At 39.3% G+C, this 21,370-nt stretch overlaps 1 protein-coding gene across 1 annotated transcript in view; it reads left to right on the top strand.

Moving 5' to 3' along the window:
* tweek (transmembrane protein KIAA1109 homolog tweek) overlaps positions 1-21,370 on the top strand; it is a 789,520-nt gene that overhangs the window by 261,232 nt on the left and 506,918 nt on the right. The window contains 2 exon segments of the mRNA XM_068348609.1: positions 4,279-4,479; positions 10,082-10,769. Coding sequence (XP_068204710.1) covers positions 4,279-4,479; positions 10,082-10,769 — 889 coding nt within the window.

The raw sequence follows: 21,370 nt of genomic DNA, 5'->3' as shown, positions 1-21,370 counted from the left end.
ACTTAGGAGACGGGAGACCTTTGCTCGTTCCTTGAGCATCTCCTCCAGACCGGAAGGATGTACCTTCTCCCTCGTCTCCAATAATAGCTCTTCACAGAGTTTGAACCTACCTACCACTAGTCGGGTAATAAGCCCTTCTACAGGAAACAGGTTGCTTCCTTTGGCCCCGGGGTTTCCCCCCTCGAAGACATAGAACCCCTAGACAGCAAATTTTATCCTGATCCCGAGGACAGTTCTCTCCCTCAACCAAGGAAGTAAGCGTACCCTATGGGTCGCCCTCAAAGTCTCTCCCTTACGGCGAGGAACCAAGTAGCATCCTTCCGGACTGAATATCCTTGGATATCGATCAATGGCTATTTTGCTAGTGATTAAATTGAGGCCGTACTTCGAGAAAGATACAATAGCTCACCCAAAGGTTCAGCACGCTTCGTCAATCCTAGTAGGGTCAAAGGAGGCTCATAAGGATCTTGTTTTTGACTGGAACACATAGGGTCATATACCAGTCATTGACTCCCTCTCCTCCTCACAGAGGTGACCCAGAACTCCTAACGTTTTATGGTAGAATTCACTCATAATGTTTACAAGTTGCTGCTTTGTGACGCAGGCCATGCCAGTTGTAGGATGAAAGCATTTCTGACCTTCACCTCCCCTTTCCAGCAAGACTTGACCCACAGGAGCATGCAGACATCCTCCATTACCCCAGTGGTGGTTACACAATAAATAGTTTATAACACTTTGAGCTCCTTGATGGACAAGAAGCAGATGGTGAGGGCAGAGTTAACCAAGAATAAGCATGGGATGATTGACAAAGAATGACTTGTTCTTTCTTTCTTTCATCTTCCCCCCTCTCTGGGGCAACAGCTTCTACGGTACTCCGCAAAGCTGACCTCCACTGTTGGTAGGTATAACCGTTTCCCTTGTGTAGCCTAGTATAAGGTAATATACTTGTTGTATTCTCATATCCCCTGGCGAGGTGGGATTGGGTAACTTCTTTGGTTGCTTCTTAGATTCCTACATTTCTGAGAATAGGTTCTATAGACTAGTTACACTGCTAGTCTCTCACATTCACCAGAATTGCTCAGGCCGCTAAACGTGCTTTGCACTCCTAGTTTAGTGAGATGTCAGGGTTTCTCTCTGTGATGTGCAAAGCATGTACGAGAAAACCCCTGGTCAAAGACCAACCAGTAACTCAGGATTTCCATCTTCTTAAGGGTGAGTCATCCCTATATATAATGTAAGGTTTGTTAGTGAAGGAACAAATGATAAATTTGAAAATAATTTGTATTTTTCCTAACTAACACAAACCTGTAGTTATTAGAATTGTCCCGCCAACACCTGTTTCCCGATAAGTCTTGATGACGTAGTTCACGGATGAGTTGGTAGATATAGGTGGCTGGGTACCTCCCTGCCACCCCTGACCCTTCCCACTTTAGTGGTCGGGTAGGGATGCTACCTCACGGTAAAAGCCTAATGGTTAACCCTCCAGCTTTGCCGAAAGACAATCCCTATAAATGACTACAGGTTTGTATTAGTTAGGGAAAATACAAATTATTTCCAAATTTATCATATTTCAGGGTTAAAGTCCTCTGTACTTATGTCCTAAGTTTTGAAGATGAAAGAAAAGTACTGGCTTACCATTCCTGCTGTTTCCCCGCCCTATTTTTTTACTACTTTGAGTAATCATGTTTCTAGTCTATCTGCATCAGTGATTGAATTCTCCACTCTTACCTCTTACCATAATTCTGTGACTAGTTACTTCCCTCACTGCTGTTCCAGTATCCTATCCCCTTATTATTTTTTTTCCAATGATATCTTGTAAGATACTGGTTAAGCATTCATTGCATTTTGTACCACCAGCTTCTGCTGGACTGTTGATTCCTTCACCCATGACAGTATTGATGTCTAGAATGTAAACTTTACCTACTGAGTCGTCTTCCACTTGTTCTACTGGCTCCTGTGCTTGTGACTTACATAAAGTGCTGCCATCTCTAGTCATGGTCTCAGTAAAACTTGCTGACTCATCCTTGCAATGTATAAGATATTCCTCTGCCAAGTTGTTTTTATTCAAGATAATATTTCACGAGATACTTCTGCAGTTCTTGTAGAGACATAATTTAATTGTATGACTTGTGATTTTGAAGGTAAATTCTTCTTTAGACAAGGCACATCATAAGGATTATTTCTTTCAAGTTATTCTTCTTCAAGCAAGCTCCATTCTTTAGGTCTTCGTCACTGCTGTTAAGGATATCATGTCAGATGCTAGTTAGTGGTGTTGTACAGTCATTGAAAAAGATCTGCTTATAGGGAATTTACAGTACATTATTGTACTGGATACAAAATACTGCAGGGTAAGGTTTAAAACACAGCATTTGATTTTGTCAGCTGACCACTAGTTTTACCAGACAACATTATTGCATTCTAAAAAATCATGATTTTTAAAATGTTAATTGTGCTTTAGGAAAGCATTTGGGTACTTTTATTTTCAAGTTCAGCTGCATTTCAGCAATCAAAAATTAATTATTTTTTTCTACTTTTGGTTGTTATCAGCTGATCTCAAGCTGATGCTGTAGAGAATATGCTCACATACGAAAAACAAAGATTATCGTTTATATTCGTATTTTATTTACTTATTCAAAACATTTGCATGATGAATAATACAACAGCACCAGTACGTTATAGCCTATCTTAGTTTTCATACAGCTATACTGTACTGTAGTACAGTTGATATACACTACAGAATGAGCAAGTGTTTTTAGTGTACTTATACATAGGGTGGTAATGGCACTGACTTTCGTGTTACGAGTCGTCTTACCTTATACTGAAGCTGTATTAATGATGTACAGTTACCTCTGAAAAATAAGGTGAACTACAATAACGTGTTAGAAACCACATGAAAAAAATTTAGTGCAGTACAGTCAGTTACCTATAGTAGTGCCTTAGGGATTTTCACTTTTCTTGGATGTCTCTGTTACCTAACTGTGAATAATTGAGGGCCAACTGTAACATGCTTTATGGGAGCATTAAAAGTATTTGGTTTTACTGAATAATGAGATGATGTTACTTTCCTGGATTTTTTCCACATTGTCCAAGCTGTTACTACTATGTCTTTTTTACCACCTGAATACCTCTTTCATTGGCTAGTGTGTTGTCCTGGTACAATGAATGATGTTCCCAAAACCTGCATTTCCATCACAACTTGGAATGTCACTTTCTTGTCTGTAACATTTGCTCATTTTAGATTTCAAGTTTAGAAGATATCTGACTTCAATTTTGTAAGGTTGAGTATTCCATATAGAACCATTTCGTACCTTTGCACACACTACTTAGTTCACTTCCACACCTATCTCACAATATCTACTTGACTACTCTCCAGATGGATTTTTCATTTGTATCCATCCAGTCCTTGTATGCTTTGTTTTGCTCATGTTGCTTTTGAATTTTTTGTTCTCCGTTCTACTCTTCCTTTTAAACATTCCTACAATTTTGTCCCTGACTCTACATTTAACTATAGGTCATCTGCTTATAGAAGTTTTTGGGAACCTTCCTTTATACCCTCTGTAGTGGCTTCCTAGATATTCATTAACATTTCTCGATGGTTTTTTTATGTACCTGCTACAGTGAGTCACTCTTTTACCCACTGCTTACATGATGCCTGGCCCCTTGACTATCTTGTGTGATATTTTCATATAGCAGTTATCAATTAAAGAAAAAAATCTTTCTAGTAATTTATCAAATATTTTCAAAATAAATTCAAACAATCATATTTCTTAATAATTTGTCACATATTTTGTTACATTCCAAGTCTTAAATTCCTATTCCTTTTCATTAGGTTTTCATATGTGTGTAATCTAGTTAGTTATTTTTAGCAAGTATATTTTAGTCCTTATTATCTTGTAAACCTTTGATCATGTAGAAATATCAATATCCTGGATCAATCATTCTTTTCATTGACAATATCAGTATAATGCTGATTCTGTTATTTTATATTGAACTTTCCTCTAAATTTCTTTTTCCTATGATAGTATATATAATTTTTCCTTTTCATATTTTTTCCAACTTAAGTGATCCTTGTAGATTTACATTTTATACTTCTGTGTTACTGTTCTGATTCCTATTCCCATATCTTTCTCTTTGCCCTTGCCATTTTTTTTTCAGGTTATTATTCACTTTATGCAGTACTGTATATGTAGAATTCCTATAAATGATGAATTAATTGTTATTCCTGGTTTGTATTGTTATATTTTTATATACGTATTCATTAAATGATTATCCTTAAAGGTTCTTGAAACTTCATGATGAGAAAACTAAACGCCTGTGGTTCCTTTGGCCTCAAGAATTAACTAAAGTGTCTGCTCAAGTTTTTGGCAAATGTGGATGTGTTGGAGGATGTGCTTTCTTTGGAAGCAACCGGAATGGTCCTTCCTTCTTCAAACCAGGCAAACAAGATTTCTCTGGTGGATATAATCTTGCTCAACTACGGTAAGAAATTTAAATTTAACATTTATTGATTTGAAATGGATGACTATGCAGATTTTTTCTTCTGTCCTCTGATGTAGATCAAATATATCATTAGTTTTTGGTTACCAAAAATACTCCAGAGATGATAATTTAGTGAGTCATGTTTTCAAGTAATTCATTTCCCTATTTGAAGATGATAGTAATTGGTAAGACAAGTTTTAGTAACTACTAATTCAAACTTTTTTTTGTTTGTTAGAAATTGGGACCCTCCAGATATATGATTTCATCTCTTAGAAATATCAATTATATGTTGTTCATGCTTTTATGTGTTTCACCAAAATTAGATTTTTTTTTTTTTTTTTTTTGTATATCAGAATATCTCTCCAAGATGTATTTGAAATAACCTGATCATAAAAATTTTGGAAGAAGGTAATGAACTGTTATATTATCCTAGATAGATGAGGAAATGAATGGAAAATAAGACCAATATATAGGTAGACACTTTATCTTGAATGTACTGTACGTTACTTAATCGAATAATGGGTCATCAGTTTAGCCATGCTTGTAGGATGAAATTTGATGATGTAGAATAAAATGAAACATAGATTTAAACATTTCACTGTCAGGTAGTAAATGAGATCTAAAGAAGTTTTGTATAGCATGTAATCAGAATGATATTTGTTTCAGAATTATATACAAAACTTTCACTCTTTATGTAGAAGTATCAGTTTGCCAATAGCTGAAACTAGCCGTTAAAACTTTTGCAAGGTGTAAATATTCTCTGCTAGTTTGAAGAGTCAGTTAGTGGGGTTAGACAAACCACCTTGCTCACACCGGCACTAATAAACAACTGTCACTTTTTGTTCTGGCACAGTAAAGACGTCATCTTGTTCTCCTGTTAAAACCTTTTAACTTACGATTAAAAGCAACTGGCCTAAAAGTTTAAAGATTCCTTCTGTCTTTTCAGAAGGTGACTTCGGATTACCATTAGGGGTGAACTCCATCGCTTCCCTTAACAAAGTAACGGAGGCCACCACCAAGGGAAGTGTCTTCCATTGTTGCTTGCGGCAACTCTCATTTTCATTTGGACTTTCGGGTCTCCCTGCAGAGGAATGGTATCCAAGGGTGTTACATTTTACTGCAGCACTCTTGGCGTCTGCTCAGCTTTGTTCCTGCAGCTCCGACATAGGAACAAGAGCAGTGGCAGACTGGTTCTCTTCAGGGTTTCCAATTGGGAGGATCCCTTCGGGTAAACCCAGAAACTAACTTCAGCTAAGTTTCACTGGCAGCTCTCGATACCAACCTTCAACTTGAGCTCAGCTCATTGACGGAAAGCGGAGAGGGCTGCCTTGAGGTCTGCCTCCAGGTATTGGACAACTTCACTTTCCGAGGGGGAGAGAATCTCCACTAGATGTTTGGTAACTTTCCCTTCCAAGGGAGAGTTATTCTCCACCAGCCACTGTCCAGCACTCTTCCCGCTTGGTGGATTAATTGCCGACAGCGACAACAGTGGTTGGTCGCCTTTCCTTCTCGCGGGAAAGACTGACTTCACTTGAGTGGTCCCCCCCTCAGGTGATTCCTCCGGCGGGAATAGGATTCATCCATCCCCTGATCTTGCTCTCCTGAGCAAAGCTCTTTGGAGCTTGGCAACGATAGTTTGGCGACTTCTTGCAGTTTCTGCTCCTCGCTGTTGTACCTTCATGGTACAAAATGAGTCTTGTGAGCAATTTCCCTTTGGGGTGTTTGCCACAGATGGTGCTGCCTGCTGACTGCTATAACTCTTTGTAGTTATTGCCGACATCATGCATATTGGACACAACAATACTCATGGAGCTGTGTTACGCCATCATGGTTTCAACCTCTCATGAAGAAGAAACTACTTGTAGACTATAACTCTGAGGTTATTACCAACATCGTGCCTGTTGGGCACAACAAAAGTCATAGAGCTTTTTGAGGCCAGGCCCTTCACGACCTGTGCCTCATGTTTTCAACCTCTTACGAGAGAGAAACTGCTATTCTTAAAGTTCATCATCATCTCCTTCTCCTACTCCTATTGGCGCAAAGGGCCCTGGTTATATTTCACCAGTCGTCTCTATCCTGAGTTTTTAAATCAATATTTCTCCATTCATCATCTCCTTCTTCACGCTTCTTAGTCCTCAGCCATGTAGGCCTGGGTCTTCAAGTTCAGCACAGCCTTTTTCGGTCCCTTCCAAGGAAAAGGCATAAGGCTACTAGCCATCCCCTTGTGGGGGATAGGATGAGCATGAGTACTTTGCAAAGACCTTAGTTTCACAGAGAAGTCATGGGCACCCATCATCTGAGCTCTAGAGAGGTGGGTGGGCGAACTCTTATGCCTGAAGAAAGTCTGCGAACATCCCAGCTTGCTCGGCCTAGTAACACAGATCATTACCCTCTGCCAAAAGAGTCGGCAAACTACATGATCTGTCCTATGACATCGCCCATTCAAAGGTATGAGGGCAAGTGACACTCAGTTTCTTCCCTGAGTTTGTGGCTAGTACTCAAAATCCGGCTGTAGTGGATCCTAGATTCGGCCCCTCCCGGATTGAGAGTCTCCGTTCTGTAACAGATGACCCAGGTCAACTGTTACTCCTCACCTTTCGGTCATCATCCCCATGCTCACGACGTCAGGGGGTGTTAGCATATCCCTGGCATTTAAAAAGAATTTCTCTGTGACGCAGGTACTGCAAGTGGGCATGTGGAAATGGCAAACAACATTCACCTCCCAGTACCTGCAAAACATAACCCACAGGAACCTCTATCCATTCACCTTAGGACCTGTGGTGGCTGCACAACACATGGTCAGTAACACCTCAACTTCCTTGTAGGACAAGTAGCAGTCTTTTGAGGGCAGATGTTACCTATTAGTAAATCTATGATGAAGGTTTGAATGACCAGCCACATCCTGTTTCATCCTCCCCTCTCTTGGGGTTCAGCATCCGAGGAACTCTGCAAGCCGACCTCTAGTTCAGGGGTGTACCATCGTCCCTTGTGTAACCTGGTATATGTTTATATATTTGCTATGTCCCCATTCTCCAAGAGAAGTGGAGTTGGGCAATGTCTAGGTGAAGTGAGGAGCTTAGCTCCAAATTTACTCTTACCTAGACAAGTCTCATTGATGAATTCTTACACCTAGCACTGATTGCCCAGGCCGTCATCATATAAGGATAACAAGTTGTTAGGGTGCCCTCTAACCAGCTCGTGCAAAGCACAGTGTCTCTTCCCTGGATAGTCACCAGCCTGTTGGTTTAGGACTTCCACCCACCATGGAGTGAGTGTCTGACGTAAAGAGTGGAATGTTTGTATATAGTGCCGGAACAAATGACAAATTTGGAATACTGTAGTTTGTATTTCTCTTAACTATACAAACCTGGAGCTCTTTACACATACTGGTCCTGCCATCACCTTTCCCCAGAAGTCCTGCCGCAATTGCAAACTGACGGTTGTTTACTAGTGGATGTGTGAGCTGGGTGGTTGGTATACCCTCGCTAACCCCCTCTTCTAAATAGCCTAGGATAGTTACACCTCACAAAAGCTTTAATGGGTAATTGTTCTGACACTAAATACAAACTCTCCGCTATTGATAGGGATTATACTTTTGGCAAAGTTGGAAGACCAACCATAAGACTTTAAAGTGAGGTATAACTACCCACCTGCCAGTTAGCGGGAGGTTGGGTGTAGGGGGGTAGCCCGCTACCCTGCTCATTCACACTAGTATTGTCTCGCCACTTTTGCTTTTGGCTCGTCCGAGAATGGACGATACCGCTCTTCACCTCTCCAACTGTTTTAACTTGCCATTTTGATTAATTCTTCTTTGCTTTGTGAGGAGTATTCTTACAGAGGGACTTAGAGTGAGGAGTAACTCATAGAGGGTCTCCTTATTTCGGGGCTATCTTCTGAGAGCATTCACCTCTTCACATCAACTGTCTTGAGCTACTAGCTGCTTTTAAGGCATCAATTTTCACTTAAATTCTAGTTATATGGAAGATCATTTCACTGTGTGTGAACAATATAACAACTCCAGCATACTTTAGGAAAAAAAGAAAAATAATATTGCTGTAATATTTCTTTACATAAAAGAAATAACCACCCATTCAAAGAGAAAAAGAAAATTGTATGCTAATAAAAAGACAAACCAAAGCAATGATTCAGCCAAATGAAAATTTGTGACAACAGATGCATGAACATACTGAGAAATATAGTATAAGCTTTGTTTCTCACTTTACAGTATTTATGGATACTGGTAGATAAGAAACATCAGAATAATCTACAATGTGTAGAGATGGAAAAAGTGGTATATTTTCCCCCGGAATTTGTTCCCTAAAATTGTAGTATTTCCTATATGCACCTTTCGGGTCTGATACTGTACATTTTATTACTGTGTTTCATAGTTACAGTGTAGGAGGACAGAGATTCACTTCTACCTTTAGAAGTGAGTGGTGAGAAAATAATATAGTAATACTGTATTGGTAAAGCAGTTTTCTTTTTTGATGTATGAAAGATTAGTCCCTTAGTGTTAGTGTTGCATAGAATTTTCTATATACTGTACTTTCAAGGTGCTCATCTTGGATATTTTATGAGATCCAAAATTTCCCCTGTGTCTTTCCACAAGTGAGTATTCAAACTCACAAATACTAATATCGAGCCTGAACATTAAGCCGGTCTCCACATCCATTGGTAGTTTTAAGGCACTCCATTTTTCAGACAGAACAAAAAGTAAATACAATAATTGATCATGCACAAAACTCATGATGATTCAGCCAATGACAAAATTACTTTGCAGTTCTTGTTTGTTACTGATGTTGTAAGAATACAATTAGTTTTGACCCGTCAAGTTCCAGGTCACCTTCCTCCTTAAGTAAACATCTAGCTTATGAAAATCGTTGGTTTGAATATTTTGTAATTTGCAAACAATCCTTTCCATTTATGCATGAAACATTTGTTTACAGCTTATATCTTCCTCTCTTTCAGTTTACTGTGTAAATTGTCCACATGAGAACAAATGCCTAAGGCTGGCAGCTAGGGGTTTGTTTAATATCTCCCATTTAGGAAAGGGATCATTGCCTTTTTCTGCTATGGTACTGATAGTATCTTCTTTAAGAAAATCTGCATTGGTTGTTACCAATTAGAGGAAGTTAAATTCCATATGCTAGTAATGAAATTTTTTTCTTTTATGAAAAAGGAAATGTGATATAGAATTTATGATTTTATGTTTCAATGTTTTATTTGTACATCTTGGTATATTGCAAGCCAAGCACTCCTGTCTTAAATATTTTATTTGATATACTACTATATTTTTTTGGTTCTCTCCACACTAATGATTTAGTGATAATATAATTCAGTTAGGATTGAATAAGTTACTGTATTCAAATTATAATTTTATGACTTCTTACTAGGTAAAATATATTTCTGATATATGATTTATTGATTTATGAAATCAATCAATCAGTCAATCAATCAATCAATCAATCAATCAATCATATAGCATAAATATATTTTACCTAGTGAGATGTCATCACTTAAATTTTGTTGTAAGATAATGTTAAGATTCTTGACTTACATGTTATACACTATTCTTTGATTAATTTTTACTGAATTTTCTCAGGGTAAATGAATCAACAGAAGATCCTGGATATGGTCAAAGTATCCTACAAGAGTCCCAGTCAGTATTCCATGTGGGAGCATATTCAGAACTTGCTCATTCTAACTATGACTCCCATTCTGGCACAAGTAAAGATCGCTGTGCTCTTAGCTCTGGGTATGTAAAAAGTGCATCTCCTGCAACCCCAGCAGATTTCATGAGAGCTAGTAGTTCCTTACATCATGGTACAAATCTCCATGCTTCAGATAAACTTAATCCACGTCACAATTACCAGAGAGAAGTTTCTGTCACTAGTCATGATTCAGATCCACTTGTAATGGAGTCTGAAGGACGGGGTACTACTGGAACAATAGATCCAAATATTCTTCGAAGTGTTGGTAAAGATGTTGTTCTAGGTGTTCCTGGTACAGCTGATAATCTTTCAACCCCAGGAAGTCTGTCAGACTTGAGACGTTCGGTGGATAATGTTAGCTCTACTAGACAAAGTAAAATGCCATCAAGTCTGTCACTTCAAACAGAGCTTCCCCTACATGCTTCTAACAGCCATAGATTATCAGTGACTGGAATGCGGGAATCCAATTCGCGACAAAGTCTTTCTAGTCAACACAGCCTCTTAACAAGTGTACAAAGAACTGTTTCAGTTGGAAGTGAAACACAGTCTGAGGCCTTCTTTTCTGCAGATGAAGATCAGGTTTGTTACCTTGTTTTCTATTTATCATGTTTAAACTGTTATAAAATTTTAGTGGTTGTAGTGTTTAAATAAGAAATATGAATGCATATACTGTAGACGTAGGTTTACTGCTTAAAAGCTGGGATCCTTTTTATTTTGGTGTGCAAGTTGATAATAATTTGTTCGTCGTTTACTGTTCTACTCTTTTCATTTCATTTTAGTTGTAATGTGATTGAATATCTTTAAACCTAGAAATTGATGGATATTCAGTAAATGATTATGTTAAACAGTAAATATTTATTATGCAATCCAAATACATGTTCACTTGATAAATTTTGAATATCTTCAAATGGATGTTTCCATTACTCTACTAGAATGCAGATGCATTGTTTGTGGGATTATCATGAGGCATATGGTAGACTCCCCATTCGATATGTGCCGTTTGCTTTGTTGAATTTTTTATTTAGGTGTATCATATTTAGTCAGCTTTCTAATTTTAATTCATAGTATGCCAGGTAAAATTAGGGTTTTCTGTGTAATGTATGATTTGCTGTTATGTTGTCATAACTTTGATAACATTTAATACACAATTGGAAGTATTTTCAGGTAAAACTTTACTCTTATTTTAGATTTCATTGAGCTGAACATGATGACTGTGCATCTGAATGAAATCCTAGTTGTCTGGTGTTTAGTTATTTCTGACTCAAGATTGGATTGGAAATTATAAAAATCATGTCGATTAGTGAATAAGCTATCATAAATAACCACATGTTACAAGCTTACCAGTTAGCTATGATATCAGATATGGGTTCATTTTTATTTTAAGTATAAACACCTAAATTTGCTGGAATGTGTTCAGCAGAGTTTAAGATTAGATTTTTTCTTACCTGATGGTCAAGAGATTGAAGCCTACTGTTAGTTTTCTTTCAAATCTGATGCATTGACTCAAATCCTTGACTGAGAAGAAACACTTGTTATTTTTTTAAGACAGAAGGAATTTGATATCAAAAACTAATTTGTGGCTCAATGTTTGATAGTAGGAAAGTCATGTGTGTTCATAAGAAAACTATCATAGATAGTCTTGCGTTACAAACTTACTAACCGGCTATCTTGTTGGAAATGGATTGATTTTTATTCTAATTACTAATACTTGAATTTGACTGAAATTTATTCCTACCCAGATACAAACTTTTTAGTCATTTATATGGGGTTGCTACTAATCATGTTTGTTTTCTGTGACTGCCTAGTCAAAAATTGGGTTGATTGCATCATGCTTGGTTACTTGGTACAGTGAACCCTCGCTACTTCGCGGTTCGACCATCGGGGATTCACCACTTCGCGGATTTTTTCCATAACCCATATATATACAGTAATATATATATATATGTATGCATGTATTTATGTATATATGTAGGTATGTATATGTGTATACATATAAATATATATATATATATATACACACACACACACACATATATATATATATATATATATATATATATATATATATATATATATATATATATATATATATCTAAAGTAGGAAGATGTGATGTAGTTCTAAGGGAAAAGTATGGGAAATATGTCTGGGTAATAAGCAAAGCTCTACCTCCAGTTTGTTTCTACATTATGATCAGAGATAAAGGTAAACAAAACATTGGTTGCCATTTTTTATCGTGCTTTTTAGCATGTTTAGGAAATGCATGATATAAAATCACCTTTAATATTTGTGCCTGTTTTAGTTTAGGGTACTGTAGTACATGCATTAAGTGTTCTGTACATTAAAGGGTAGTTTGTTAACAGTACTACGTACAAGGGAAGGTTTTAAAAGTCTGAATATACATGTTGAATAAATAGGTAAATATGGTGTCACTACTTCGCGGATTTTCACCTATCGCGGCCGCGACTGGAACCTATCTACCGCGATAAACGAGGGTTCACTGTAAACACAGGGCATTCGCAAGGAGAAAGCAGGAGGTTGCTCACAATGTCTCACAATAATGCTGACTGCGAAGTGAAGAGGTTGTGCTCTCACTCCTTTCTGTGATTGAAGAGGAAAGTTTGGAATTCCCAACACATTCTCAGAACTAAGTTTGCCTTATAACTTTTGGGCCCTAAGATTAGGTCTCCTTTACAGAATCTTAGAGGTTTTCAGAGGCTTATGATGAGGGTAGGCGGACCGTATCAGCTGCATCCACACCCCAAACCTTACCAAAACTAGTTATTCCTTTTAACTTGTCCTCTCCATCCTTACCTGCTAGAGTAGGAAGTCGAGTAGGACAATCATGGAAACTACCGCTTTTCAGGATTCAGTCAGGATCATCGTTCAGCCAGACGAAGCTGTACGTGCTGCCATCTCCCCGTGTGATGACATTACCATTTGCGCTAACTTTTCTGCGTGTGATGACTTGTCTTTAAGTGCATGACAAGCTTAAAACTCATTCTAGGTTATTCCCTGCAATGACAGATCATATGCTAGTTTAATGCATGAGAACTTTCCTCCGCAACATGCCAAGGTTGAGATATACTCCCAAAAAAGTCCAGGTTTTGGCTCAAACAGTGGCCCCTTGGACATGAATGAGGAGCATAGGATGAGTGTCTGCTCAGGGGATTCCCTTTCACGAATCTTGAGAAGTAAAGAAGGGCAAGAAACCTTCTACCCTATTTTGATAATGGAAGTCTAGTCTGACATATGGGTCAACCTTACTAGGAAGCGTAGACGGGGTCTGCATTGAAGATGACGCAGAGCCTTTCCAGTAGAAAAATCTTTTGCATGTAATTGACCAAATCTGGGAAAGGAAGCCCATTACTGCTAGAGAAAGGAAGGACGTTCTAGATGAAATAAGTTATTCTCATAACTTTGATAACAAGGCTATTGTTGACCTTACGGTGGCCCCTGCTGTGAGCGCTGGTACCGACCCAACAAAGGTAAACCCTCTTGGAACCTCTTATGTCGGTTTCAGAGACACCTCAAGTTACAAGGATTAGGAGCCTCATTCAGCTCTTAGAGAATATAACAGAGTCTCCCCTAGAGAAACCTGTCACTGAGGAAAAACTAGGAGACAGGATTTAAATGCAAGCACAGAATCCTGAACTCAAAAGCTGACTAAAACTCTTAGGATAAAATAAAGAGAGACTAAAACTATTTAGCAGGCTTCTTTGAGCCTCTGAAAATTTCCTCCAAGCCAACAGGTCCACAGGTTTGCACCTCTGGCCCTATCTGAGCAGAGATATTTATTTTCACCCTCTGGGGCATTTCAGAGCTCACTGCCATTTCCAGAAAACTTGACTAGCTTAGATCCGTTCGCCCAGACAGAGGACATACAGTATCTACATTCTCATCCATTTTCTTTGACTCAAAAATGATGAACATGGAAATAGCATCTATGTCAGCAATCCAAACCTGTTCATAGCTCAACCATTGGTCTTGAGCAATATCCGGCTATGTGACTATAGAAGATCTTAAGGATCATAATGCTCTACGTCGATTTGAGGATTTGTCATGAGCATGGTCAAAAGCCCTAGAATTTCTTTTACATCAGACCGTTCCTCCATGGGGGAACTGTGTCCTTAAAAGATGCTACGCAATCTTGGCCAGATGCTTGGTAGAACTTCCCCCCGCAGATGTGTTGAGTCTGAGAAACTGATTTTGTGAATTCCCCCTATGTGTTCTCCCAGACAGAAGTAGAGTCGGCAATAGTAAAGATCGCAAGACGGCAACAAACTACCTCGGGAAGGAGAGAGACGATAGCTGGTATGCTTGCCTCTCAGCGTCAACAGAGAGGCTTGTATAAGGTACAGAGTTATCTCATTGTCCAAACTCCTTAGACCAAGGGAGAGAGTTCCACTCCCCTGAAGGTAAAGACCTCAGGTTCAATGATGACTACTAGTAATAGGTGCGTACCCAGACTTACCACAGGTAAGAATTGGATGATAAAGTGCGGGAGGAGGTAGTAAATTGGTCAAGAACCAATATCTGAACATTTGAAATAGCCTGTTCAGGATATAGTTCTTCCTTTACCACGGTTAGTCTAGATATGCCTCAACTAACTATGAGTTGAGGTGAATATCTATTCCTTTTAGTTCCTGGTATCAGACATACTCTTCCTCAGAAGCATTCTAATACTGGCTGCAAAGAGGGAAAAAACATGGTTCAAGTTTCCAGTTCACTCAGCCTTACAGTAGGTGGTGGGATTTCTTTAGGATCTCCCCCCTCTTTTTTTTCATTTTTCAGTTGTCACAACAAATAGTGAATAGTTTTTTCTCAGGCCGTTAGTTACAGTACCCTAAAGCTCTTGTGAGCTACCAACCTTGAGCTCTTAACAAGCCTAACTCAAGGGAGTACTATAAGATGCTACCTTTCAAGAAGAAGACTGCTCTTTCAAACCTATACGCCTTTCTAGACTCAAGATTGTGACAGGAAAATTAGGTTATGGAAGTATGGGGCATTTATTCCCAAGAATATGGAATGGAGCCAGCCCCAACTGGTGATGGTCAGATGTCTACCCATAAACCAGCCCCTTTCTTTTTTCAGGAAGAATGATCATCCTCATAACCAGATTTTGGATAACAGAGCCCCATTTCTCCAAGAAAATATTTACTTGTTCTGAGAAGCGATGTCTCCACTAGATATGATAGTATCCTGGGTGAGAGTGGTTTTAAGCGTCAGAAAAATGTAAGTACGCAGAACCCCTCCCCTGTCAGAGGAACCTGGGCGTCCCATAATCCCTGGGGGATATGGCGTCTTAAGAATAAAGTTCAACTGCGTAGTCAAAAGTTGACACCTTGTCTTTCCTGTCCATCTGCTAAACAGGACTTCCGTACTTCCTTTCTGAGTCTAGAAAGGCTAGGAAGCCTCTCCGGGAAAGATATGAAGTCACTTAATAATAAGGACTTTTAGAATGGTAAGATACGCCTTAACTCCTGTCAGGAAGCCTGCCATGGAGATTTACAAATAGGGCGAGTCCCCGCCCCCATGGAGTTTTAAGTTATCACCGTGAAGGAGCGGTCATGGCTATCTGTAAGTATAAACCAGGTATAGCTATGAAAGTTTATGTCCTCCATACCTCGTAACTAAGCTTGGCCTTAAATGTTTTCCTTTCATGAATCATAAGCTATAGTTTTTCTACCAATACTATGGTAATGGTCAAGGTTCTCCTCTTTTGACTCTGGAGTATGAGACCAGCATCTAAGACCACATCTTCTTGATTAAAGACTGTTTCATAATTTTGAGAAACAGATTCTGTCTCAATCTTGGAAGTTCAGATCTAATTTTAGATCTTGAAGCAGATCCTTAAGATAAATAAAATTCTCCCCGGAAGAACTATCAATGCCCTTGTTACCAAGGTTTTTGGATGGCAGATCTGTCTCATAGAAGTAACCCCCCTCCTTCTATTGAGTTGGATAAAAGGACTTAATATCTTCTAAGGTTATTCTTACGATCCCTGATAGGAGGGCATTGAGTCGAGGATCTTTTTTCCTTCGGTTTTAATTTACTACCAGCCAAGTAAAACAAACCTACTTACAGGTTCCTTTTTTCTCAGAAATTCAATTAAGAAAATACTATATTTCTGGAGTTATCTTATTCTTAATCTTAATGAGAACTAGATTCCTGTGAATTTCAATTGGACTTTTTCATGATCTTGCTCTCAAGAAGTCCATGGATGAACGACCCCTCTGTTGGTGCCCTCAGTTTACAATTGAAGTTCTTCATCCTAAACATGACCACCCTGTTGGTTAAGGCCTAACATGAAAACTCACTATTTTCAGTGGAAGCGTCACCAGGAACACCCCCTCGATCTCATGACATCAGTGGACCTGCCACCTTTCTCGTTTCTGGTTCGATGAACAAATCCAGATTCTGATTGGAAAAGATCTCAGGTTAACTCTTTCATATTGTTGCCTCTCAAAGAAGTTCCTGATGACACGAACAATTAATTACTCTGTCTCGTAGAGCAGTGTGAGTTTTTCTTCTGGAATATATATCTGGGACATATCACTCACTTTTTGTTCACAAGCTCTAGCTGCTCCTGAAGAAACTAATTGGAAACACTTTCTTTCTCTGAGTAATGGAGACTATCAGGAGAACTCGTACATCCTTAGGGGGAAGCATTGCTAGGGACCCCTCTCAAGCACATGATTTATGTGGGGTTGCTGCAACTTGGTGTTCTGCGAAACCTCTCGGTGGTACAAGTATTCAAGCTAGTGGATGGAAGAGAAAACCCACCTTCAAAGATTTACCTTAAAGGTAGCACATTCGTGCTTTAGCACACACTCTCTATAGGCATTGTAATGGCAGCACAACAAATAACCTAACTGGCAGCTCTCATGTGTCACATACCAGTTCTAGCCTCAGGCCTAATTATTCTTGAAATTTTTTACTATAAGATACTCTAAGACTAATAGTGATCTTAATTGGACTTGAAGCCTGCCTTGGATTTTCACCCTAATGCAAATAAATGTGCCCCAATTTCCTTAGTATTTGATGATATACTAAAATTGCTGTTTTATTATGTAACACTTGATGTTCATACCATTTCACTCCTGGCAAAATTTCTTTTTTTGGATTTAAATGAGCAGCCTTGCCTCTTTATGAGCCGACTACTCTGTCTTTTGGAGATTCTCTTTGATAGCTTACTATTACTTATAGTAATTGTATCAGAGAAGGTTATAACTCACAACTTCATAGAAACTTCGCTCCTGGGAAGAATTGGACGTATGGCCTTGCCATTTAACGAGCCAGCTACACTGTCCTCTGATGATTTACGTTGCTCTCTTGCTATTACTTATAGTAATTAGATCTTCCAGAGAGGAAGGGTATACCTCTTAACTTCACAGAGACTTCCTCCCTCCTAAGGAAGACCCCATATAAATTACCCAGAAGTTTATATCCGCATAGAAATAAACTACAAATTTTATATAATTATATTTCTCCTATCTATACCAACCTGAGTTATTCATCAAAGTTCCCTCCTTAACTGCCTCGCAAGTCTTTGACCAGATGAGTGTTCTGAGAAGACATTGTGAGTGAGTATCCTCTTGCTTCTTGCGTATGCACTGTGTTTACCCAGCAATGAAGCATGATGCCGTCAACCAAATTTTTTGAATGGCCGGTCGTAGAAAACATGATTAGTAGTAACCCCATATAAATGACCTAGGCTTGTTTAGCTAGGAAAAATACAAATTATATAAAATTTGTAGTATTTACAAGTCTAAAATCAGCTTTTATCTCTCTTGATATGCAAGTGGTCAAAGTCTAATATAATTTGTATTTTGACTTGAGGCATAGATTTGAATCCTAGCCCTGGCAAAAGCACTTATCATGAAAAAATTTTCCATTGCATCTTTTTCCAAGTAGCAGTGTGAATTTCATATTAAAACTATATGCGGCTCAAAATTTTAAAGTATGAACGTTATGTAAGCTGATGGCAAACATTAGTGAGAAACTACCTTGTGTAGATGCGCAAGTCATGAAAGTCACTATGTGCTCACAGGGGACTAAAGGCAGGGTTATTTGCTGTGATAGTTAATTGGAGCTGTCATAAAAGATTGTTTACTAGTCAGATCTGATTAGTTAGAGCATTTATTTTTATGCTTTATTCTAAGTGAGAGAATTTAGAATACTACAGTATGATAGTTGAAAGGTTATTAAGAGAAGAAGTACAGTATTATTAGATAGGGTTGATATATAGATATATAAAGAAGATTGTAAGAAAAACACAAAGATTTTTTTATAAGTAAATAGGCAAGATAGCAATAATTAGTTTAGAAACGTGTTGTTTTTGTGACGTCACAGTGACAGGTCACGAGCAGCTGTTGTTAGTGAGGGCGATTGTCGGAGAAGCAGTCAGCTGATTGGATTCATGGTGTTTGAACTATATTGGTAGTGGGCGTGCTCTCTTATCTCTCTATTGGTTCGTATGTATTTAGTGATGGAATTGTTTTTTTGTTGACAAGCTGACATCAGAATAAAGAAGGTAAATATCAGTGGTAGCAGAGCATGGTTAAAGGGGAACCTAGGCAAGGGCACCGACCGTGTTGGTTGTCAGCATTCCTTAGTTGGGTTAGCGCTATGGAAGAAACTAAGGAGACAGAATGGAGTTGGAAGAAGGAGTGTCCTAGGTTTCGCGGTAAACAGTCAGAATACAAATGTTGGAAAGGTCAGGTAGAGGATTGGTTGGTAGTATGTAGGGATGATGTTAAATATCCAGGTATAGAGATTAGATTAATTTTGAAAGGAAAGGCTTTAGAAGTTACGGAAGAGATAGAGAAAAACTGAAAGGTACCGACAGTCCAAAGGTAATATTAAGAAAATTAGATGAGCTATATCAAAAGGATACAATAATGGATAACTATTGGAAGATGAAGAAGTTCTTTTAAATAGAAAGAGAATCTGGTGAAAAGATGAGAAATTTCATAATTAGGCATGAGACCCCAGACAAGTACAAAAGTACGGGTAGTAAGAGGTACATTGAATGCCGTACACAATGCTAGAGATGCTTTTATTAAAAATGAGTCTTGCTTTAAATAAAAATGTAAGAGAACATAAACTTGAGGATGCAGTACTTGGAGATGATGTGTTTTGCACGAGAGAGGATGAAAAAGAATGGAGGGGGGCCTGCTGAGGTAGTAGGATTGTCAGGTAAGACAGTCATAGTAGAACATGGTAGTTCATTGAGAGAGATAGCTAGGATACACATTGCAATAATTTAGGGTAAAGTAATAGAAAAAGAAAGGTTGTCAGAGGTTAATGGAAATAGGGACAACAGCATGGATGATGTAGGTGTACCCGAGAATGATGTAACAAAGGTACAGGAGACAAAAGTGATTATTGGGAATAAGGAGGGAATAGAGAGACAGAGAGAGAGATAATGAGAAAGAGGAGGAAGATGTAAGTGAGGAAGACTTTACAGAAGAATTACCTAAGTTGAGAAGAGGGAACAGGGTTAGAGCAGTAAGTAAAGACACTGGTTAGATGGAAGAATGGACAGTATTAAGTTTGACTGGTAAAAGATCTAGTAAATACTGGGGAGATACGTACAATGTACAGGATTCTTCTACTGGTGACAAAGGGTGGATAAACCTGAGAGATTACAGGAATATTAAAAAAAATGTTGATAAAGAAGAGGTTTTTCAATATTTAACTTAGCCGGTGATTATATAAGCTGCAGCTCTGCTGCTCGACAGAAAACTCTACGGAAAAAATCCGCCAGCGATCGCTATGCAGGTAGGGGGTGTACTTCAACAGCGCCATCTGTCGTGCAGGTACTCAGTACTCATTGTAAACAAAGAACTCAATTTTCTCTCTGTCGTGCTACCGGCAAGACCTACTAATTCGCTGTTGCTAACTGGATTTGTTTTCACAACTATTTGGTGAAGTACACTATTCTAGTTTTGAGCTTTCGCTGTGCAGGCTCTCTCTTCAATAAATCCTTGCATTCTTTTTTTGATATCGGATTATTTGTTGATGACTTTGGATAGTTTTTGAATTCCCCTTTGACCAATTCAAAATGGCTGACCCTTCTCAAGTCCCAAAATTCAGGAAGTGTAATGCTAGGGACTGTTCAAGGCGTCTTCCGAAGGCCTCTATCGATCCTCACACCGTTTGTTCCAATTGTCGGGATAAAACCTGTCAATTGGAAGATCGATGTGAGGAATGCGTTGGGCTTTCGGAATTCGATTTTATCGAATTCCAAAAATATACACGTAGGCTAGAGAGAGATAGAGTCAGGAGAAGTTCATCTCGTTCTGTTGATTTTTCCTCTCCTCATGCCCCACAACCTATTCCTTCCCCTGTAGTGGTTGCTCCTGATCCCCCTTCTGGCACTCAGGAACCTTCGATGGCTGACATGATGCGTGCCATCCAAGCTCTGGGTGAGAGAGTTGAGTCCCTGGCTAGTGACCGTAACCAGCTCATGGCGGACGTCAAGGAGCTGAAGTGTAAAAGTGCAGTGGGAAGTGGTAAAGTGAGTGATAGTGTTGTGGATAGTGTTGCGCTTGAGGGTTCGTCTGTTCGTGCCTGTCGTCCTCCTAGTCCGGGACCTCTTGCAAGCTCCCAAGTCCAGGGGAGAAGCAATGTCGTACGACCAATAGGTTCGAGAGGCTTTAATCAGCGAACAGACGTTCCCTCCGTGGTTTCGGGCGTATCTACCCAAGATCGCCCCACCCACACAAAGACGAGAGAGCCCATTTATTCCTCGTCTGCGGAAGAGGTTTCTCGTAAGAAACCATGGACCAAGGTCTCACGACCTCTTAAGCGCAAGTCGGTCCCTTCCGCGCAAGTCCAACGGCCCAGTTGTAGCCACTGGGTCAGTTCGGACTCGCTGCAGTCTTCCGATGACTGCTCACCTCCTAAGAGAGGCAAAGCGGTACCGCCTCAGGCAGTTACACCGTCTGTCGCCGCACCTGCTCCTGCAGACCCTAAGTGGTCTTTGCTGCAGACCATGCAGTACCAATTAACGTCTCTGATGCAGGACTTTCGTGCGGAGAAGGTTGCTGCTGCACCAACCTCTTGCCTACAACCAACCACACTCTCGGTTGTGCGTCCTGTGGACGCTGAGGCGACCTTCTTGCGCACTCCAGCTGAGAGAGTCCCGCCACCCATGCGTTCCAGTGTGCCCTGC

This window comes from Palaemon carinicauda, chromosome 24, assembly GCF_036898095.1.
Source record: "Palaemon carinicauda isolate YSFRI2023 chromosome 24, ASM3689809v2, whole genome shotgun sequence".
NCBI lineage: Eukaryota > Metazoa > Arthropoda > Malacostraca > Decapoda > Palaemonidae > Palaemon > Palaemon carinicauda.
This window is presented reverse-complemented; position numbering and strand designations above follow the sequence as displayed.